Source organism: Pyxicephalus adspersus, chromosome 1 (assembly GCF_032062135.1).
Source record: "Pyxicephalus adspersus chromosome 1, UCB_Pads_2.0, whole genome shotgun sequence".
Lineage (NCBI taxonomy): Eukaryota > Metazoa > Chordata > Amphibia > Anura > Pyxicephalidae > Pyxicephalus > Pyxicephalus adspersus.
The window spans coordinates 29,190,933-29,210,401 of NC_092858.1; the positions used below are offsets into that span (position 1 = coordinate 29,190,933).

Below are 19,469 nucleotides of genomic sequence, written 5' to 3' on the forward strand. Positions count from 1 at the left end.
ACTGAGATTTAACAAAATAATATTTTTTTAATTCGCACATTAAAAAAAATTGTTAACAAATTTGATTGTAATTGGATAGCATGAAAAGCTATTTATAAAAGTCCTGTTTAAGACACTTGTACACCTATCTACAACAAACATATCTGCAACCTTCATTTGTTTGACTGTACAGTAAAGCTGCGTACACACATGCAATTATTGTCGTTGGAAAGGATCTTTCACGATCCTTTCCAACGACAAAGGACTACACAATGCATGAACGGCGCTGTACATACAGCACCGTTCTGCTCTATGGAGAGGGGAGGGGGAGAGCGACGGAGCGGCACCCTGCTGCGCGCTCTCCCCTTCCCTTGCATTATGATCGCTCGTTGTTCATCATTCGTGGATCCGCCAGGACGGATCCACGGACGATGAACGTCGCCAACTGTACACACGCCAGATTCTCGCCCGATATCTGGCTGATGCCGATTATCGGGCGAGAAAAATCTGACGTGTGTACACAGCTTAAGTTTTGTTGCTGAAAAAGATCTTTTGAGATGAGCACCACCGTTCATCTCGGACAATAATCATCTGACGTGTGTCCATAGCCACCACACCCTACTATCATCCTAATGTAGTATATGCTATAGATAGATATATATTTATTTAGGTTTTGGGTGTCTTTAGCAGCATAGTTCCTTGACCAACAATCTACTGTTCCTTCTACTGGACCATAGTAGCTGGTACATGTTTTGTAGCATGTTATCTGTTGTTCTGCTAAATCCCAAATTGTAATTTAACATATTTCATTCCAAACCTTGCACTCAAACACAGCACCAATACATAATCTCCACTGTATACAATATATTACAGAATATAGATTTCTTTTAGGGAAATTCTAAAATGAATCATGTAAACCTTTCACGGACATTTTGTGGTCAGAGAGATGGATTCTACCTTGTATGGAAACGAAGTTAAATGAGATCCTTGCTTTCAGTAAATCACTCTCTATGGGATAAAGTGTTTAGGATACATTACAAGTGCCTGCTGCTGGGATATGTTACAAATACCACAGGTAATCCTCTGCTTGCTTAAGCTATTGAAATGACGTTGAGTTCAAGTTCACAATGTTTATGTGTTTAAGGAGAGCAGACAAAAGTTATTCTCGTAAAACCACACTTAACGAAGGTGAAAAACGTACACGGGAGAGCTTACAATTCCTAATAGCTTGTAAAACATTGAAATTCTTACTTATTTGTAACAATAAATGGATTACTGATTTATTGGGGGCCTGACACATTTGTGAACAAAAGTGAAAAAACAAAAAGACAAAGAGGAAATATAAAAAAACAAGAAAAAAATTTACAGAAGGGACAGGGAAACTGTAGGACATTGAAAAGATCACCATTCCTTACCAAACCCCTGCCATTTAGGACCTAAGGGCTGTTTTACAGTTTTATGGGCTGATGTGGTCACTAAGGGGGATGGAAAAAAACAAAGGATAAGTAAAAATCAAAAAGTAAATCCTCAAGTTCTCGCTTTTGCACAATTTTGCCAAATTTTGTAAAATTGACCATTTCATGGTAAAATCACTCTCGGCTAAATCACACCTGAAGATTTAGTGTTCATGGTGTCCAATGCTTTTAATGTAGATAACCAGAAAAAAAAATAAAAATGAAATAACCTCACTGTGTTTGAATAGCTGTAATTCTTTAGATTGTCTGTTGCCGGAAGGAAAAAGTCAGCAATTCTTTTTCATTAAAAAATCCAGCTGTGGGATGGTATTTTAGGAGTGTTGGAAAATTTGTAAGTGTTTAGCTTAGCACCACATTAAATAAATTGGCTTGTGGCACCCAACCTTAACAATTCCAAATATAAGTTTTTCTTCCAACTATCCAACATATATACTTTTTAAGGCTGTGGCTGCAGAAAAAAAAAGATACAGGGTTTGGAGACCTTTAGCCAAGGCCTCACCCTTGCTCCATCTGTATCATCTTTAACTAGTCTTCCAGGTTTGGATCTTCAGACATCTTGGCCAGGACAGAAGAACATAACTCTCACATGCACATAGGGATTCTTTCATTCCCAGAACACAGGGATACACACACTATATTTCAGTATCCTGTGCCTACTACAACTCCATTCAGAGCACCCTTCTTCAGGTTTCCAGGAGGAACCAACTTAGAATTGGACTTTCTAATTGATGCTCTGTGTCTAATAAAACACCTAACTTTCTATGTTTGGAGAACTTTTCATAGTTGATGATTTCAATATACTCTTGCTAATGTTAGGAATTTAGCACATTCTTTGCACTCTTCCTGAGTTATCTCAAGGAGTCTCATAGTTGTTATATTGGGACTACACAATGTTCTGGAGATGGTGGATGGGCTTAAGTAGTTAGGAGAAACTGGACTAAACGGACACCACAAAAGTGATCCTCTCCTCCTGTGTCATTGTTTGTATCTGTGTATCGTAACCTCTCTTCACTCTACAGCACTGTACTGCATTGCCCCCCTTCCCCCTATCAGTCTGAGACACTTTAAAACTAATAAAGTATGTAAAAAGGAAGAAAAGCAGATTTTTTAAAAAGAATTTCAAGAATTTATTTACATAATATAGCATATAAAAAACAGCAATAATCTAATAACAGATAGCAAACAGTGAAAAAAAAAAGTCACATTGACTTTGCATTTTACATGATTTACAATACAAACAGTAAACAAAAAACAACCTGTAAAAATGCATTCTGCAGAGTATATATAGACACGTAGCACAGAATTCTGCTTGTCTTTATACAAGGATTTAGGTGGTAATATAACAGAGCACATTACTAATGGACTGCTGAACCAATGATAATCCCACCCCTGAGCAGCATCTTCTTGGCTCCTCTGCTTGGGTGGTGCTTCATTTGGAAAAAGACTCAAATGCTAAAGAGAAGGGTTTTAAATACACAAAACTAGAGACTGAAACTTAAGAAATGCTTTTGTTGGTGTATGGCAACATGGGGTCCAAAGTTATCTCTGGGTTAGGTTTTCTTAAACAGGAAATACAACAGAAATAGAACAGCGAGTGTCATGTACTGTCTCATTCTCAACAAATATTATTCTGACATTCAGCTTATCCCCAAATGGCTGAATGTTTGTTCCAATTTGTAAAGGCATTTGGTATAATCTATGTAGTGCGCATTCTTTTATTAAAAATAAACTATACAACTAAATAATATCTATAAAACATTGTTTTATTACAAAAGCCACATAAAAACTTAATCCACAATGTGATCAGGTCTCTTCCTAACAAAACAAGTTTTTTTCTTTTGTGTACAATCCCACTTTAATATTGTATTTAGGACAGATAAAAATCGTCCTCGAGGGAATAATCGATTTAATCGAGGGAATAAATGCTGACATTCCCTAGCAAAAAAAAAAATATATATTTTCTTGTCTTCAGCGAAGATATAAATGTGCCTGGTTGCTGTGATTTGTTTAACACAGTTATTTCTTGTGACAGTTTTATATTGTGTATGGGGAAGTACTGACATCTTTACAGAAACCGGCTTATAAGAGACATAACTGCCTTTGAGGCTAGGCAGGGGAATGATTTAACATTTGGACAATTACTTTTAGATTACTGGAAACCAAATGATCAGTGTGTTGGGAAATATCTCTGCTCAGCGTTCCCTTGTTGGAAGTAAAATCTATTCTTATGATCTCCTAAATTGTAACATACACAGCCCTGGTATTTAAAGGCAAAACTAAAGATCCCCTGCACAATCCACAATGTCCCTTCTGCAGCAAAACATATTGACTTGCCAGATCGCTCTCTTTAAACTACTGGCTGCCTGGAGAGAATGGACTCCAGCACACTTGTATGGGGGTCAAGTCAGCACAGCCAAGCCAATCAGGATGGCCGAAAATCAAAACAAGGAAGAAGATAACTGTGACCGGGTACAGGGACAGATACCTTGTTTATACTCATCTGTCCCAGTTCCTGAGTATCGTTATATACTTCTTTCTTCTCTTCCTTGTTTTGATCTTCAAAGTCCTGCTTTTACACTTTTGTATAACTGGTTTATAAAAAGCATATAACTTTTGTATAGCCACCTTCTCAGGGCAGTGCTTTTTCTGAATGCCTGCTATGGATATAAAGCAGGAGGTATTAAACAATGAGAAATGGCATCGGTCAATGTAATACAGTGCAGCATGGGGTAACACCTGGAAGCCAAAAATAGCTTGCCAGCATATTGTGTATGTAGCCATCATGGATTCTAAGCGCTTTGAAATTTTGCATTCAGTTCTATCAGAGCCAATTGAAAGCACACAGAACTTTCTGGTGTGTTAGATATTACTATAAAGCAAAAAAAAAAATCTAATTTACATGTTTCAAGTTGAAAGCAAAAATTTCCCTCTGCTCCAGTCTTTTTACAAATGGGTATCTGCAGTAGGTATACTGAGTTAAGCTATGTACACACGACCAATGGTTCTCGCCCGATACCCGGTTCAAGGCCGATATCGGGCAAGAACCTGGTGTGTGTGCAGCACCTGTCGTCCGATTAACTGTCCTGGCGGATTCATGGACGACATACGATCCTAATGCAAGGGAAGGGGGAGAGCACGCAGCAGGGTGCCGCCCTGTCATTCTCCCCTTCCCCTCCTCATAGAGCAGAACGGTGCTGTATGTATAGTGCTCGTACATGCATCGTCCAGTGCTAGTCGTTGGAAAGGATTGTGAAAGATCCTTTCCAACGACTATAATTGCACGTGTATGCGGCTTTAGTTTAATTTGCCTTGGAGAGAGGTGTACAGCACTCCCCACTGTGAGTCTCTGATGGATAGACGGAGCTTCCAGGAAAACTGACAGTAAAATGCTTTTCTCTTGTACAGCTCTCCTCTCTTACACAGAATACCTAACCATGCAATATAGCTACAGCCAGAACCAAGTAGTAGAACGATGCAGACAAGGAGTTGGGAGAGAGTTTTTATTGTATGTTATGTCAAACTAATTCCAAGTCAAACTTGGCTAAAATATAAAAAAAAAATATATAAACAAAAGTACAGCCACATATTTCATCAACTGTAATAACTTTATCAAAAAGTGCATTAGATTAAGTCAAGTGTCACTTTCAATACTGGATACACACACATTCACACACAGCCTATTATACAATAAAATTACAATTTTATCAACAATAAACCTCATGTATGGGTTGGACCAAAAAAAACACTTGTCCTTCCTCTGCATTTTATCCATTAGGACAGCAGGCCCAAATGTTATCCAGGAACCAACTTCTCAAGTCCCAGGCTGGAACCATCACACTTAGCTATTTAAATTACAAGTTATGGATTTTAGGAAGCAGAACACATCCTTGGTATGTCAGAGGACAGCAAACCCTACGGATTGAGCTGCTGTGTCCAACCTCCAATTACCTGGCACACCTAGAGTAACAATACTGTGGTATTCAAAGTAGTCCTCCTCTATGTGTTGGGCATGGTGACTACGACCATTTATCACTCAGAACCAGCACTATGGATATGTATGGAGAATTCTAAACTGGGTCTTTAAGTTCCATTCTTCAGTAGTTTGGTAGACAACTTGTTCTCATTGCTTCAAGTACTAATGCAAATGTCAGTACCATAGACACGGTAAGGACATATCGGAAAGGAGACACAAAGGTTCCTGCCCTTATTATATAATGCCAGGAGGCATTTCGTATCAGCTAGGTGTATTATCTCTATGGCAGGCCAGCAGTAGTGGCGATATACAGTGATGTATGCAAAAATAAGGAACATTTTGTGTGTCTGCAGCAACCTTTTGAAAGCTCCAGTCTAAAACTGAACACTTTCATAATGTCCAATCTGTAATATGAAACATACCGCACAGCCAAGTTTTCAGCTGCACTGCATATCAAACTGTAACTTAGAAGGCTTTAATAAATAGAAAATTAACAAGAATGACATTGAGTGCTTTGAGTGCTCAAAGACAAATTAAAATTGAACGACTTTCAATGTTCAATGATAGCTGGCAATAAAAAGAATAAATAACCTTGGACATAGAGGACAGTGCTCAACCCGGAATTGTTTTTAAGCTAGGTGGAAAAAATTTTTTTTCAGGCGAGTGGCAGCCCCTGTATTGTGACCCAACTCTTCAGTAATTACCCAATAACAGCCAGGTGTTTACTGAAAAGTGCCGGGTGGTAGGCCCAGCTAAAAGGGGCTGGGGGGAACACTGGAGGAGGTTTTGTTTTATCTACGAAAGTATTCACGCCTTCCAAATAAGTAGTGGTAAAGTAATACTAAAGTATTTAGCAATAGATACAAATTTTCCACAGTAGGTTGACCTGAACCATTGTCCTCCAGATGTGGGATATTAGGATTGGTCTCCATGAAAAGGACCTAGGGTTTATTTTTTATGAAATGAATGTAAAAATCACTGCTTCAGGATTAGGACCCTAAATGTTCACTTTGAAGCATCTTCCGTGTTCCAGAAATAGTTGGTTCATCTCTGTGAGGTGGATTTACAATTCAATGTACTCAATCCATCAAAATGTTCAAAGTGGACCTAAAGTTTAATTTTAATTAAGTGGATCCGCAGTTCAATCTCCATTAGGAGGAGGTAAAATCCAAGATCCAAAAACTGGACCTTCACGTTCTTTGTGTTCAAGCCTTCAAAGAACTGGATGGTTCACCTCTGTGAGGTGAATCTACAATTTACCACAGTCTTCATAAAAGGGAATCCAAATGGTGATCTGTAAGAAGTGGATGCTGAATGCAATCTCAAACAAGAGCATGGCCTTCCATACAGCAATCATTTGGTCTTCATGATGAATTCTGTTTCCAAGCAATGGGTCCACTCTTTGACCACAACAAATGGACATAGAAGTCACTCTTCTCAAAGTAAATTTAACAGTGCGACTTTCCCAATGAAGTTATGTAAGATTAGATCTTGATTCCCTTCTCCATTTCCTACATTGTATCCAAGACTGTGCAAATCATCCTTTAGCTTTCCTGCAAATGAAAGAAAACATTACTTTGTAACTGCTGAATATAATGATTAGGACTTTTCATTTAAATGCATTCTAGAGCATGATTATTGTGTATATACATTTAAGTTACCCAAGGACAAAAGTTGTGGCACATTGTGGTGCCATTATTTTCCAAAGCACTCAATGAACATGCATTGCAGCACATTGTATCATTTGAATATCGCACTGAAAGTTCTTTTTTTTTTGCAAACTTGGGAAATCTATTGTTTGAGTGATGAATAAGATTTAAAAGGTAAAAAGGTTTGCTTGAAAATATCTCTATTTCAGATTTTCATACATAGAGAGACCATTACTATTACACTGGTAAAACTAATATACGGCATTGAGATTCAGAGTACAATAATCCTAACCCATAACATGACTGCACTGCCTTAGAGACAGAAAACTATAATTGGAGATTCCTGGAAGTGCTTAACATCCATGCTCCAGATTCTTTACTGCTTAGAACTTTTCTAACATCATTTAGGAGAGATGAAATGGCTAAACCTTCTTGTGCTATAAAAAGTTTCTCATATAAATTTTACAGGAATAATAAAATAGTTACAGTATTCATGTCGGAAAGGACACAACAGGTACCATTGTTGGTAATGGAGTAAAAAGCCTCCGGAATCTAGCTTGTGGCATCAGGCAAAGTGCAGAATTTCATTTTGGCAAATGTTCAGCAATCAGGAATTAGTTTACAGTTTGTCTTCCAAAGTTCTCCAAACATTGTGCACACAGCAGAGGCAACCAACATGACCCTGGCAGTAAATATAAATGTAGAAACCATTGCAGGTTATACATATAAGGCAGTGTGCAACAACTTTCATTTATTATAGGGCATGCCAAACCCCAAAAAGAACTTCTCTTATTTAGTGTGTTTGGCCTGTTAAAGCAGAACTTGTCAGATTAGTTTTGCAGCAGCCCACACTGTAAGGGGTGAATACTCATATCTGTCTATGTGAATGATAAAAAGTACTTTCACTTGTCCTCTTCTCTGCAAGAAACTGGAGCTCTCCACTTCCCGCTTTGATGTGAGCACACAATAAAAATAACAATTTAAAGAATGCTGGAATTAATCATAAAATATAATGTTATATTTCTGTTCCTAATTGCTAAAAAGTAGCCCTTGTTATTCACGGTGTCCAAATGTTACACTTACACAATGCAGCAGTGGAGAATCATGAAAGCTTCAGCCACCCCATCACCATTTACTGACCACATGTCTGCAAACTCCCAACATCCACTGCACTGATGCCATGTTGAAGAACATGGTGTCAGGATAGAAATTCTCAAGACTATTGGTTGGGAATGTCTGAATGTAGGTACTTATGGGGGTTATGTGGGTGACTAGGCTTACAGGCAGGGGGAAAACACTTAAAACAGTCACCTGACTCAAGTAATTGCAGAATAAAGCGACATTATTGAACTGAAGCAATGCGTGTTTCTCTGTGCAAAGGCTGCACAGCCCCATCCATTTCTTGTATGTTAGGCAACTTCAATTAAAGACATTAGATTTTCCTTTGGTTCTGTTTGCTTTGCAATCTATTCAATGAGTGAGTTAATACATAGAGGCAAGGTAAATGTTTTTTCATCCCAGAATGAACATACCATATAAAGAAGAAAAATATATCAAACCACAAGGATTTACTGGAATAGGAATGTTAGGAAGATGGATATCCTTGGAGTGTGTTCAGACTAGAACCACAATGATTAAGAACAGATACAAGTATGTATCTCCCATCAGGGGAACAAAACCATTCAAAAGACCGACCTAATTTATATGGGTACATGTCAAATGGTATTAGTGGCTTATGTCCTGTAGTGAAATACAATCCCCCATAATTGTCTATAGTTCAGCTACATGAACTCTATTACATAGTCTGTTCATATTTTCTTTCATTACCTCACCCCCACCCCATACTTTTTGTATTATCACTTTACGGGTGATGCAATATTTTTTAGAATTTGTACTGCAGAACAGGAAGTACAGGCAATCCCATTGCATCCATGGGCACCATATGCATTACAGGTATCCATTTGGTACAATATGCAGAATTAGTATTTTAGAAAGCCTAAACTATTGTCCCCAAATTAAGGAAAGATACCCAGAAAGTCATAAGGCTTTCCAGATGTCTTTGTCTATAATCCAGCCAACCCTCTCCTCCATCCTCCTCTGTAGCTGGCACGGAAATAACTGGCGTTGGTGGCTCTCTGTTTCCAATCGGGAGAGTTTCTTTCCTGTACACATATTGTCTGCACTGTTACACTAACACAGGGGTGTCACTTAAGCAGGGAAAGAGGGGAAATCTCACCAGAGATACTGCTTCTGAAAGTTATAAGACAGAATATAAAGTGGATAAAAAGTGGAGAAAATGTATGTAAAACCCAACCAAGAAGTTTATAAAAGTTGAAAAATCAAAACAACTTTTTTTTTAATCCAATCAAACACAGCTGTTAAAATTTGCTTTAAAGGACCAATTGAAATTTTATGGAGCGTGGTTAGTTTACGATGTAGGAAAAGCATATTTTTGCACCAAAGACCGCACATAGTCCTATACATTGCTGCTTACATAATTAGTTATTTATTACGTTTCATTTTGTATGCAGCAGATGTTCCTGTTTACATTGGCTCTCATGGCATCGTTCCCCAACTTGGTATGAATCTTATCGACAGAGTTGATGAAGCTTACAAGATTGCATTAGTTTGATTAAGCCAAATCACCTGTTTATCATCCGGACTGGAGGCGAGCTGTTCTTTCTCTGCATGGCTTTCTTCAGCTGTTCGACAGGCATCCAGCTCTGGTAGATGAAAATGTTTTGAAGCCTGTGTCCCCAGAATCTCCCCACTGATGCTGTGCACACTGCTCGTGTGGATGAGACTTGGCTCCCCGCTATCTCTATTCAGAAAATCTGGGCTTCCTGCTATAGGCTCCGGATGTGGCTCACACACAGGGCTGCTATCACTGCCAGGAGCTGTTTGCATAAGGGGCCAAGTTTCTGCAAGCTCTCCGCAGGCTGAGTGTGAAGTGGATCCAAAGAATGCTGGAATCACGTCTGCTACAGAATCAGCATTCCTGAAAAAGCAAAGATTAACAATGACTTTATACTTGTTTAAGGTTTAATAGTCTATCATATTACACATCAAACAGCCATCCTATGGGGATCACTTTAATCAGTAGCACTTTATGGGAAGTTTAAAATTAAAATGACTCATTGTACATTCCTGGCTTCAAACACAAATGCTCCTAAATGATATCTCAAGAGCAAAAATCAAATTTACTGTAGTTTAGCAGCTCTTAGATGTGGTGGCTGTATTCATTCCATTTCTTATGTTTTTATCCTTTTGTGTCACTTGGTGGTTCTGCCACTAACACACTTCCTGTCCTAGGATGACAACACTAAATCCACTGCATCTATGGGGAAGCAAAATGTCGTCCTAAGAGAGGAATATAGAACACCTCCCCTTCCCTCCCCTCTTCTTCTTTAGTTTATTTATCTACAGAAATAGCTGGTAACTATGAAAACTGACATGAGCAGAACACAGGTAGAACGTTATCAGAAAGGATGAACAGATATTTATTGCAAAATACAATAAAAATATTACAGCTTGATATTATAAAGTGTTAGACCAAGGGGTTCTTCTAATTCCCCACTCTTAACATAAACTTATTTGTGCTATACAGAGAGTTGTTCTACTGGTTAAGTAATGTGTTAAGTGTTCAGTTTATGGAAACCTATTCATCAGACCCTCTATACCACCACCACCTGTCTCTAGCTCTGCCTCTGTAAAATGTGAGATCACTAGAAGCCTATAAAAAAAGCAAGTATAATAGAGAATGTGCTACTGTCCTAGAAAATGATGGTGCTATAGAAACATTATAAATGCTTACCCATCAAAGAGTGTGCTATGAGATCGAAATACACATCCATGTTCTGCGCTGTACGTTTCATCACAACATAGTGATGGAATTAAATGAACTGGACCTAAAGACAAAATATGTATACATAAAGATATGTCCAGACAAGAAGTGCTCTATAATAGTGATCAATAAATACATCTGGAATGTTTTAGGCTGTTGCTGTAGAATCTATGACATTTCCTTTTTAACTTCAATGAACAAATGATAGCAGTAACCTCCGTATGTTCAGCCATATGATCGACAATGTTAATAGAATAGTCAACTTCTTTGTGTTCAGTGCTGCACCTCTTAATAGCCTAAACAAACCAAGCACATTTATCACTTACCACAAGCCTGTGCTGGTTCGTGCTGGCACCGACAGCATGTCCTGTGTGTGTGCTCAGTGTGATGGGGTCTGTCCAGACATGACAGCTCTGAGCCGGCATACTGCACTTCCTGAGATCTGCTGGACCCTGTATGATACAAACACAAGGAAACATTAATGTGACATCACATCTGTACTTTATCAATGTACATGTATAGACAGGCTGTCTATGTGCCACTATTCTTCCAGCTATATGCAAAGAAGAAATCATATCTTAGCTCTGCCAACCCAACAACTTGTGAAAAGGAAGGTTGGATAAGAGCCACCAGAGTACCAACAGGAAAGGAGAGAAAAATGAAAGCTTTTAAACCATCTGTAAACCCTGAGGCTGCAGGTTAATAACAACCCTATACACAGCTTCCTTAACTCCCTGTAATATGCAATTTATACACAGTAATCCTTGTTATATCCCTAAAGCCATGTTTTATTATTGATCTCTCCATAAGTACTGTATTGCTCCAAGGAAGGGGGTACAGTCTTGTAATAGCACTTGGCTCCTTCCACTTCTCTCTAAAATTGGGGAAGATTTAAAAGAGATGAGAGGCACCTGTAGCCACCTCCATTGCTGCCTGTGGTGTGGAGAACCCAACAGGGAACCAAGAGAACAAGCAGTGCATAGTGGGGCAGGGCTGAACCAGAAAGAAGCTGCAAGATCTGAGTTAGTTTTTTTTTTTTATATCCTTGACAAGGTCCGACAGTTAAGCAACTGTGATATGTAAATTAAATTTACAACAAAGGAGCACAAAAGATTAAAGAATGTCTAAAGTTCCATGTGCTGACTGCAATAAAATACAACAAATACATAATATTTTATATTTAACATATAAACATTCTATCAACATAAAATATGTAATACTTACAATTTGGCTTCTTTTCCATGAACTGCCTTTTACAATAAATAACGGAGAGGATCAGCAGGGCTAACAGCACAGTGGATAGGGCACTGCATATAACGGCCGCTAGGGCAGTATCTCGAGGGCTAGATGCTGTGGCTGTGATTTTGACAAGATTTACCTTGCTGCCTGAAAGGAAAAACAAATCATGTTACTAAATGAAAAATAAAAAAATAAAGTAACACACAGGGTTGCCTAGGCATCCCCACTATTCCATTTGAGGCTCCCACTGATGAGAAGTGATCTTGTGTGATTCTTTTATGTCATCATGTATATACTCCAGGCTTGGCCCTTTTCCTACATTATCTATAGGCTAGAAGACACCGATGTGACCCTAAAGGTGGATAGTAGTGTCTTAGTATGGTGTATAGTGCTTTGGACTAATTTTTCACAGCAGAGAACAGGCCTGGGAACACTAAAGAGCACCTGGAGGAATTATATAGGGGGATCACAAGATCTTAATAAGGAATCCATGCAAAGATATTTTATAGCTGATAAGATGATAACCAATCACATAATCATCTTGTGTATATATATAGGGCCAACATATTATGCAGCGCTGTACAAAGTCCATAGTCATGTCACTAGCTGTCCCTCAGAGGGGCTTCACAATCCAATGTCCCTACCATAGTCATATGTTTTTAAGACAGTCCAAGGTCAATTTGGGGGGGAAGCCAATTAACCTAACTGCATGTTTTTGGAATGTGGGAGGAAAACCCATGCAAACACAGGAAAACTTCAAATAGGTAGAGTTCTGGCCGCGATTCTAACCTAGGATCTAGTACTGCAAAGGCCAGTGTGCCAACTACCAAACTACTGTTCTGCCAGTTAGATTAAGTATTATAGTAATAATATGGCAGCCAATCATTCAAACACCAGAAGAAAAAAATCAGTACAATAAAGTCACAAAAATTGATGGAGGTTCTGAAACCACCCCAACTTTGGTCCTTGATCTACACCTCTTCTATATTCTACTGGGTGTGGTTTGTTTTTGTCAATTTTTACCTTTGTGGTTCTAGAATAACAATATTTTCTGGTGTTAGGTTGCAAAATAGTCCTTTTAATGCCTAATAAAATCAGTAAGAGGTTGTCTTTGTTAAACTATGTGTGGCACTCAGTACAATGTTTGATACCAAGACCCTGAATATAAATAAGTGCAGCTTTTGGCATCTTTTTTGAATCACTTTAATGTATTTTACTATTTTAGAATATGTTACAGGTGTGCAAACCATTTACTTCACAATTGCCTTGCCAAAACAGGGAGCACTCCATACAAATGATCAAATAGCTTAAAAAAAAAAAAAAAAAATTACATTTCAATTGCGTACCACCAGATCCGATTCCAAGACACTGAAAATCTTTCCCAAGACCACATAATTAGCGTTTGAGAGAGACACACAAACTCTACCATGAGCAATGAAAAACATATTTCCAGTCATGCACACCAACTAAACTGCTTATGGTCAAACCACAGTTATCAAAAAGAGGGCCAAAAACCAACTAGAAAAATACTTGGCCACCCCACCACAAAGCACCACACAAAGTTCCCATAAACAGTGCACACGTCTGATCTCTGTATTCTAGAACTGACTGACCAGAACAAATTCATTAAAGTTCCAGTGTCAGAGTGCCGGGGAGAAGGATTTTAAGGTATGAAATGGCAGAAATCAGCTTTGATCGCAGCCACACTTATCAAAGCCAGGAGCAACTATTTGAAAAGCGGTCTGACTAATGAGAAAGATTGTGTTTCTTTATATAAACTCATTTTTCAAGCATTTCTGCAGGTTTTTCCGCATGAATTATGCTCTGAATTGACTTAGTTTTGGTTGAAATATAAGTAGAATGTGGTCCCGTCTCACCTTCATGACAAACTTCAGAAAGCAAACACATTTAAGTGATGGGATCAATGCCCGCTGCCTAGACACCTTCCTTCAAGTAGACAAAGAATATGCAAATCTGCCATAGCACAGAACATCTCTATGCCATATTAAGGCAATTAGGTGAATATAGAACCCGACTTGTGCTTACAGCCACCAAGTCCAATATATTCGAACATGGTGAAGATTTTTATCTAAAGGCTAAAGATCTCCCCATTTCAGTTATTCCATTTATACATTTCATAAGGGAGGTCATTCTCTTACTATTCTTCAAATTTTAACGATTTGTAACACACACAGGAAGAAAACATTAAAAAGGATTTTGGTTTTTATTGGCTTTTTCAAAGATTCAGTTCAACATCCTTCAGTTTATTGGCCTCTGACCTGTGTGGTCTGACTGTTCTGCACTTGAATCCATCAAAAGGATAAATGAAAAATGCAACAAAGAACAAAACCATAGGAATTTATATCACTCATAATGAGATCCAATTCATCTTCTGCAGGTAACTGTGCCATTGGTTTACTATCAATCATGAATTAAAGATATCTAACACAACGATAAGAACTGGTAATATATAAAATGTGATACTTTTGTTCTTCGGTTTAGTTATAATTTAAGGATAGAAGGTAATCAAGAGGTCCTCCCTTGGACTGACTATATCGAGCGGAGGCCGAATACCCTTTCCCTTTAGCGCCGTCATGTTGTTCGAAAGACAAAACTATCCATTAAACTCTAAGACCTGTTTGGGGAATACCATGACATTCTCCAACCAACTAAGAGATACTAACATGTTTCTTGGTCTGCCCCAGTTCTTCATCTGCATATGCTTTAATCATCCACACCGGAAGCCTCACTGGAAGTATCTCAATCTCTAAAGAATACCTTCACACACTTACTAAGGTAGAACCATCCTTTGTAAGAAAAACAAAATGGACCATTAAACTAAAATACTGAATATTGTATGTCTGTAATGTGCTAAAGGTTAGGTATCGGTAAGGGCATCAGCTGAGTAAGTGGTTGTAATTTTTTCATGTCATATATTGGAGCGACAAGTGGCCCCTTTTTTAAGCTGGCCTGTTCTCTCAGCAAGCTGTCAACACATAGACATTGCAATCAATCATGTGTAGACAGCTCACAGTGCGTGGAAGGAAAACCAAACACCTATGAACAACTTGTTTGGTTGCTTCTTAAGCACATTTTTTTTTTTCCCTTGTTGTAAAAGTCATTCATTAGCCAAGGAATTGAAGGAAATTAAGTAATTTGTTGGTATGACTGTAGTTGTATATGCTCATTAGTTTTCTCAGCAGATTGGGAAGAAGCTTTAGACAGTTGGATCCTGTATTGTAACCCAACTTTTCAGTAACCGACCAAAAACAGCCAGGGGGTTACTGAAAAGTGCTGGTTGGTGCGCCCAGCAAAAAGGGGCCAGGAGAGAACTGCCATATTTTGTGTGTTTTAGGCCAGTGATTGGTTTCATTAGTGTCTCGTATTCAAAACTGTCGCCTTACCCTCAAGAGCAGAACTTTTTGGAACATTAAGAAGCCTACAACGGTTTCTTGACTCTGTATACCGTCTATACCCCAACTCTACCCATTGCACAGGATAGAAATCAAAATGATCTGAACTGCGGTACGGATTGTGTGTCACGTACCTTCGCTCAAACCAGCGCAAGTTTTTGTACAGATGCCACTATAACCCCAATAAATGACCTCCCATCTTTAAGAAACCCTCAGTGTGCATTCCTCATTTGCACTTATTACCGGCCAGAAGCTAGCACTAAGATATGACTGTTGGATCAAGTTGGTGATTGGTGTTGAGTATTCATTTTATAAAATATGAAAAACTGGAACAATAACAGCTTTTATTGAAATAACACCTAATGATCCTGCTATGAAGGTTCTTGGTCACACACACTTGCCTTTGTAGGGTGACAATGCTCTGTTCTGGTCTCTCAATGGCTTTACAGCAGCTGGAATATCATTTTTAGCTGGGGGCAAGAGTTGCAAAGTGGTCTCAGTGAGTCTCACCAGTTTCAATGTTTCTTGTGTGTGATGTCCACTTGCCGACTGAACAACCATCCAACTAATGTCACAAAGTTTGACGTATACCATAGCAATATTGGCTTAATCAGTAAATGATACACAATAGGCCGAGATTAGCACTTGTTGATTCTAGATTAGCGTTTTAAAATAAGGTCAGAAGTGGATCAATAGCATGGCAAGTTTATAGACATTAGATAAGGGCAAGCTTTTACAAATATTGATTCTGGATGAGGCCTATATCACATTTTTATCCTGCTCATTGTTCATGTTGTACACAATACAGAATGCATCAACTTTTATGGGTTTCTTAATTTGCACTTTGGTCAAGTTATTTTTGCACGCATGCAAATATTATTGATCTTGAATCATCAGAAGAAAGTAGCTAAACCTACTCTGTAAATCCATGGTTGTCGTCAGGGGAGACAAGGGGGTACTTCTTTACAGGGCCCTGGTAAAAGAGCTTGACATTTGTGAGGCTGGAACTTTTAGACATGCCGCTGCCAAATCCCCTGAAGAAGCCAATAGGCGAAACGCGTTTGGATAAGGGATGTTCTGTTTTGAATTAGGGTTTTCACGGTCTAGTCAATTAGTCAGTCAATTTCACTATTCTAAATAAAGTGGGAGAGACCAAATAAATCATTTGGATGATTCATTGCTGGAAACTTGTATTTTAAGCCTGATTTTTACAATATACCTTTTCTTTGCCGCACAAAACCCAAGCTTTATTCTTGGTCTTTCTTTTTGTTACTTATATATCCAATATAGGGGAGCGGCTACACATATTTACATGGATGTTGGGACTAGCACCATTTATTAGTAGCGTATACAAGTAGCTGTTGTCTACTGTTGTCACCATGAAGAAGGGGGTGCTGGGTGTGCTATAGCACCACCAACAATTCTGCTAACACCCCTATAAGCACCCCATCTGCAGCCTGAAACCCTGGGTACCAATGCTGCCAAGATTATCAGAGGATGATTCTGGCCGGGAGAAGCCAGTGGAAACCAATAGGAAAACATCACATAAAAGAATTGTGATAATCATTATCTCACTAAGCATTTCTTTATATGGTGTATCTGCTATTACTATACTATACTATTGAGTTTCAGGACTGGGGACTCCCCATTCAAACCAATAGCTCCAATACAACTGGAGCTATCCAAAACCCACGTCATATAGCCATTGCTAGAGTCCAGGTAGATGTATAAAAATATAAATGAAAAGTGAAACCTTAAAAAATATAGAATAGATATTGTGCTTAGCCAAATTGAATGCCATTTAGGAAGGTCGTGCTAATGGGAAGAACCTAGCAAGTATAATCAAATTAAGAATATAATTCCACATCCACTTACATAGACCCTAAAATCCCTTGTATTTTTTATTACTTCCAGTGGAATAATGTACATTGTACTCTTTTCTGTACTCTAGGCATGCACCCCTGCTACCTTTCTCTAGTTAAGCTTCTGGTCTAAAAAGGAGTATAGTAGCATTTAGAAAAATAAAGGGGGTTACTTTTTTTAAAGCGTGCAGTAAAACAAAATACACATCTAGTAGCTGTTCCCTAACATCTGTGCAGTAGGGATAAGAAGTAAAAACGGCTTTTGTGCTTAAAGCACAAGTTTCCACAAGGATTAAGAGGCAAGGCTGCCAGCTGGGAGTTAGAACAAAGATCACCATCAGAAGGGCACAGGCTCAAATTGCTCTGTTCAGTCTCCAAAATATTCTGCAGAACTATTTCTCTGAGCTGTCACTGCACAACGATAAGGGATTCCTAGAAAATCATGAACAGGAGGAGGTACCATTAAGCTTTGCAAATGCATTAAATATGCCTGATGTAGAAATGCAACAGCTTTAGTATGGAAGAGCTAAAATGTAGTTCTTCATGGGAAGAAAGCCGACAATCATTGGGAATGCAGAGTGAGAACGTGGGGGGCACAGTTATTAATCCAGTATATTCAATCAGGGTGGTCCAGGGAACAAGCTACAGCACAGCCACAGGTAGGAGAACGGATTGAAACAAGCCTGGCAAGTATTAGTCCTGGAGGCTATGCTGGCATTTCTTCCAATGAGCGTTCCCTGTCCTGTGCAATCTGTTAGGACTACATACGGCAGATACACCATGGACTCCATTCCTGAAAATCGCAGTGCTACATACAGTCCTTGGGATTGCAAGAAGAATGTTTGGGTAAACTGCTGATCGAACACTCCTAGCATTCAGTAATAAATAATACAATATTAACTATACATCCACAGTGGTTCATCTGTGTTGCAATGTTCTTTCAAATGTTCAAGCAAATTTTATTTAGGATTCTAATTTGGAATGTTTGAGGTGCAAAAGGTTTCAAAGGTTTTTTTTTTTTTTTACCTGTCCCACATCCGGAATTGTGTTGGATGGAAGTTCCCCTGCTGCAAGCTATATGTTCTTCCACTTACCCTACATTACCACTGCATCCTGTAGTGAGCAGAAGGAATCATTGTATACAGCGGGGTTTATAAATATTGGATAATAATAATAATATTGAATGTTACCAAGATGCCGAACGTGCAGATTTTAGGTAGAGGTAGATACTAAACCACACTGAAAGCGAAGGCTGAAAGGGCGGGTGGTAGGGCAGGTAGGTATGAAGCCGTGATTGTGGCTAGGTTCAAAATGTATAGCAAAGCACCAACAGCAAAGTCATTTTAAAAACTAAACTTTATATAGATTATAGTATATTACAAGTGTAATACAAAACATTCAATCCAATGTGCTATCAGAGTATTGCATTTTTGACTATGCCCATTTCAGTGTTTAAACTGAAGTTATTGGTAAAGTTTATGAGAGTTTGTGAGGTTAATTTTCCCTCTTTGGCTTCTAATCTGAAAAAAAGAAAATTAGACTTCAAATACATGGATAAATGCATATAGGCTCTGTATAAGCTTTTCAAGGCATTAAACAAAATCAGTGTAAACTTAGCCAAAGTGCAGGTATTCTTTAAGGTAGTGTGCAGCGATCTTGCCATGTATTACACCCAAGAAGAAATAGAATTTGTTTATACACATCAGAACCAACAAAATCTCTGCACCAGGATTTGGGCTTTAACGTTACTCCTTTTACCAGTGTCCCATTCTATTTATATTAAGCCAAAATCCAGTCATATGATTATAACACAGGATAATATTTGCTGATCATGTTTTCCCTTTTCTTAATGTGATCATAATGCAAAGTCTCCTTTAACTATGAGCAAGTACCAAAAAGAAAAACAGAAAGACATCATTTGCCCTCATACCATGGAGCGAGTTATGAATGCTTGGCAAACACATTGTTTGGCTTGACATTACATTAATGCCTTTTGTAATTAGATAAATACACACAGCTGAACGGGTCACAGAGG

General features: G+C 38.4%; 1 protein-coding gene across 1 annotated transcript in view; it reads right to left on the bottom strand.

Annotated features, from left to right (window-relative positions):
* Positions 1 to 2,557: 2,557 nt before the first annotated feature.
* TNFRSF19 (TNF receptor superfamily member 19) overlaps positions 2,558 to 19,469 on the bottom strand; it is a 47,523-nt gene continuing 30,611 nt past the window's right edge. The window contains exons 6-10 of the mRNA XM_072404935.1: positions 12,145 to 12,306; positions 11,247 to 11,372; positions 10,891 to 10,984; positions 9,723 to 10,074; positions 2,558 to 6,980 (exon numbers count right to left, since the gene is read on the bottom strand). Of these exons, the coding sequence (XP_072261036.1) occupies positions 6,972 to 6,980; positions 9,723 to 10,074; positions 10,891 to 10,984; positions 11,247 to 11,372; positions 12,145 to 12,306 (743 nt within the window). The 3' untranslated portion in view covers positions 2,558 to 6,971. The remainder of the gene's footprint in view (positions 6,981 to 9,722; positions 10,075 to 10,890; positions 10,985 to 11,246; positions 11,373 to 12,144; positions 12,307 to 19,469) is intronic.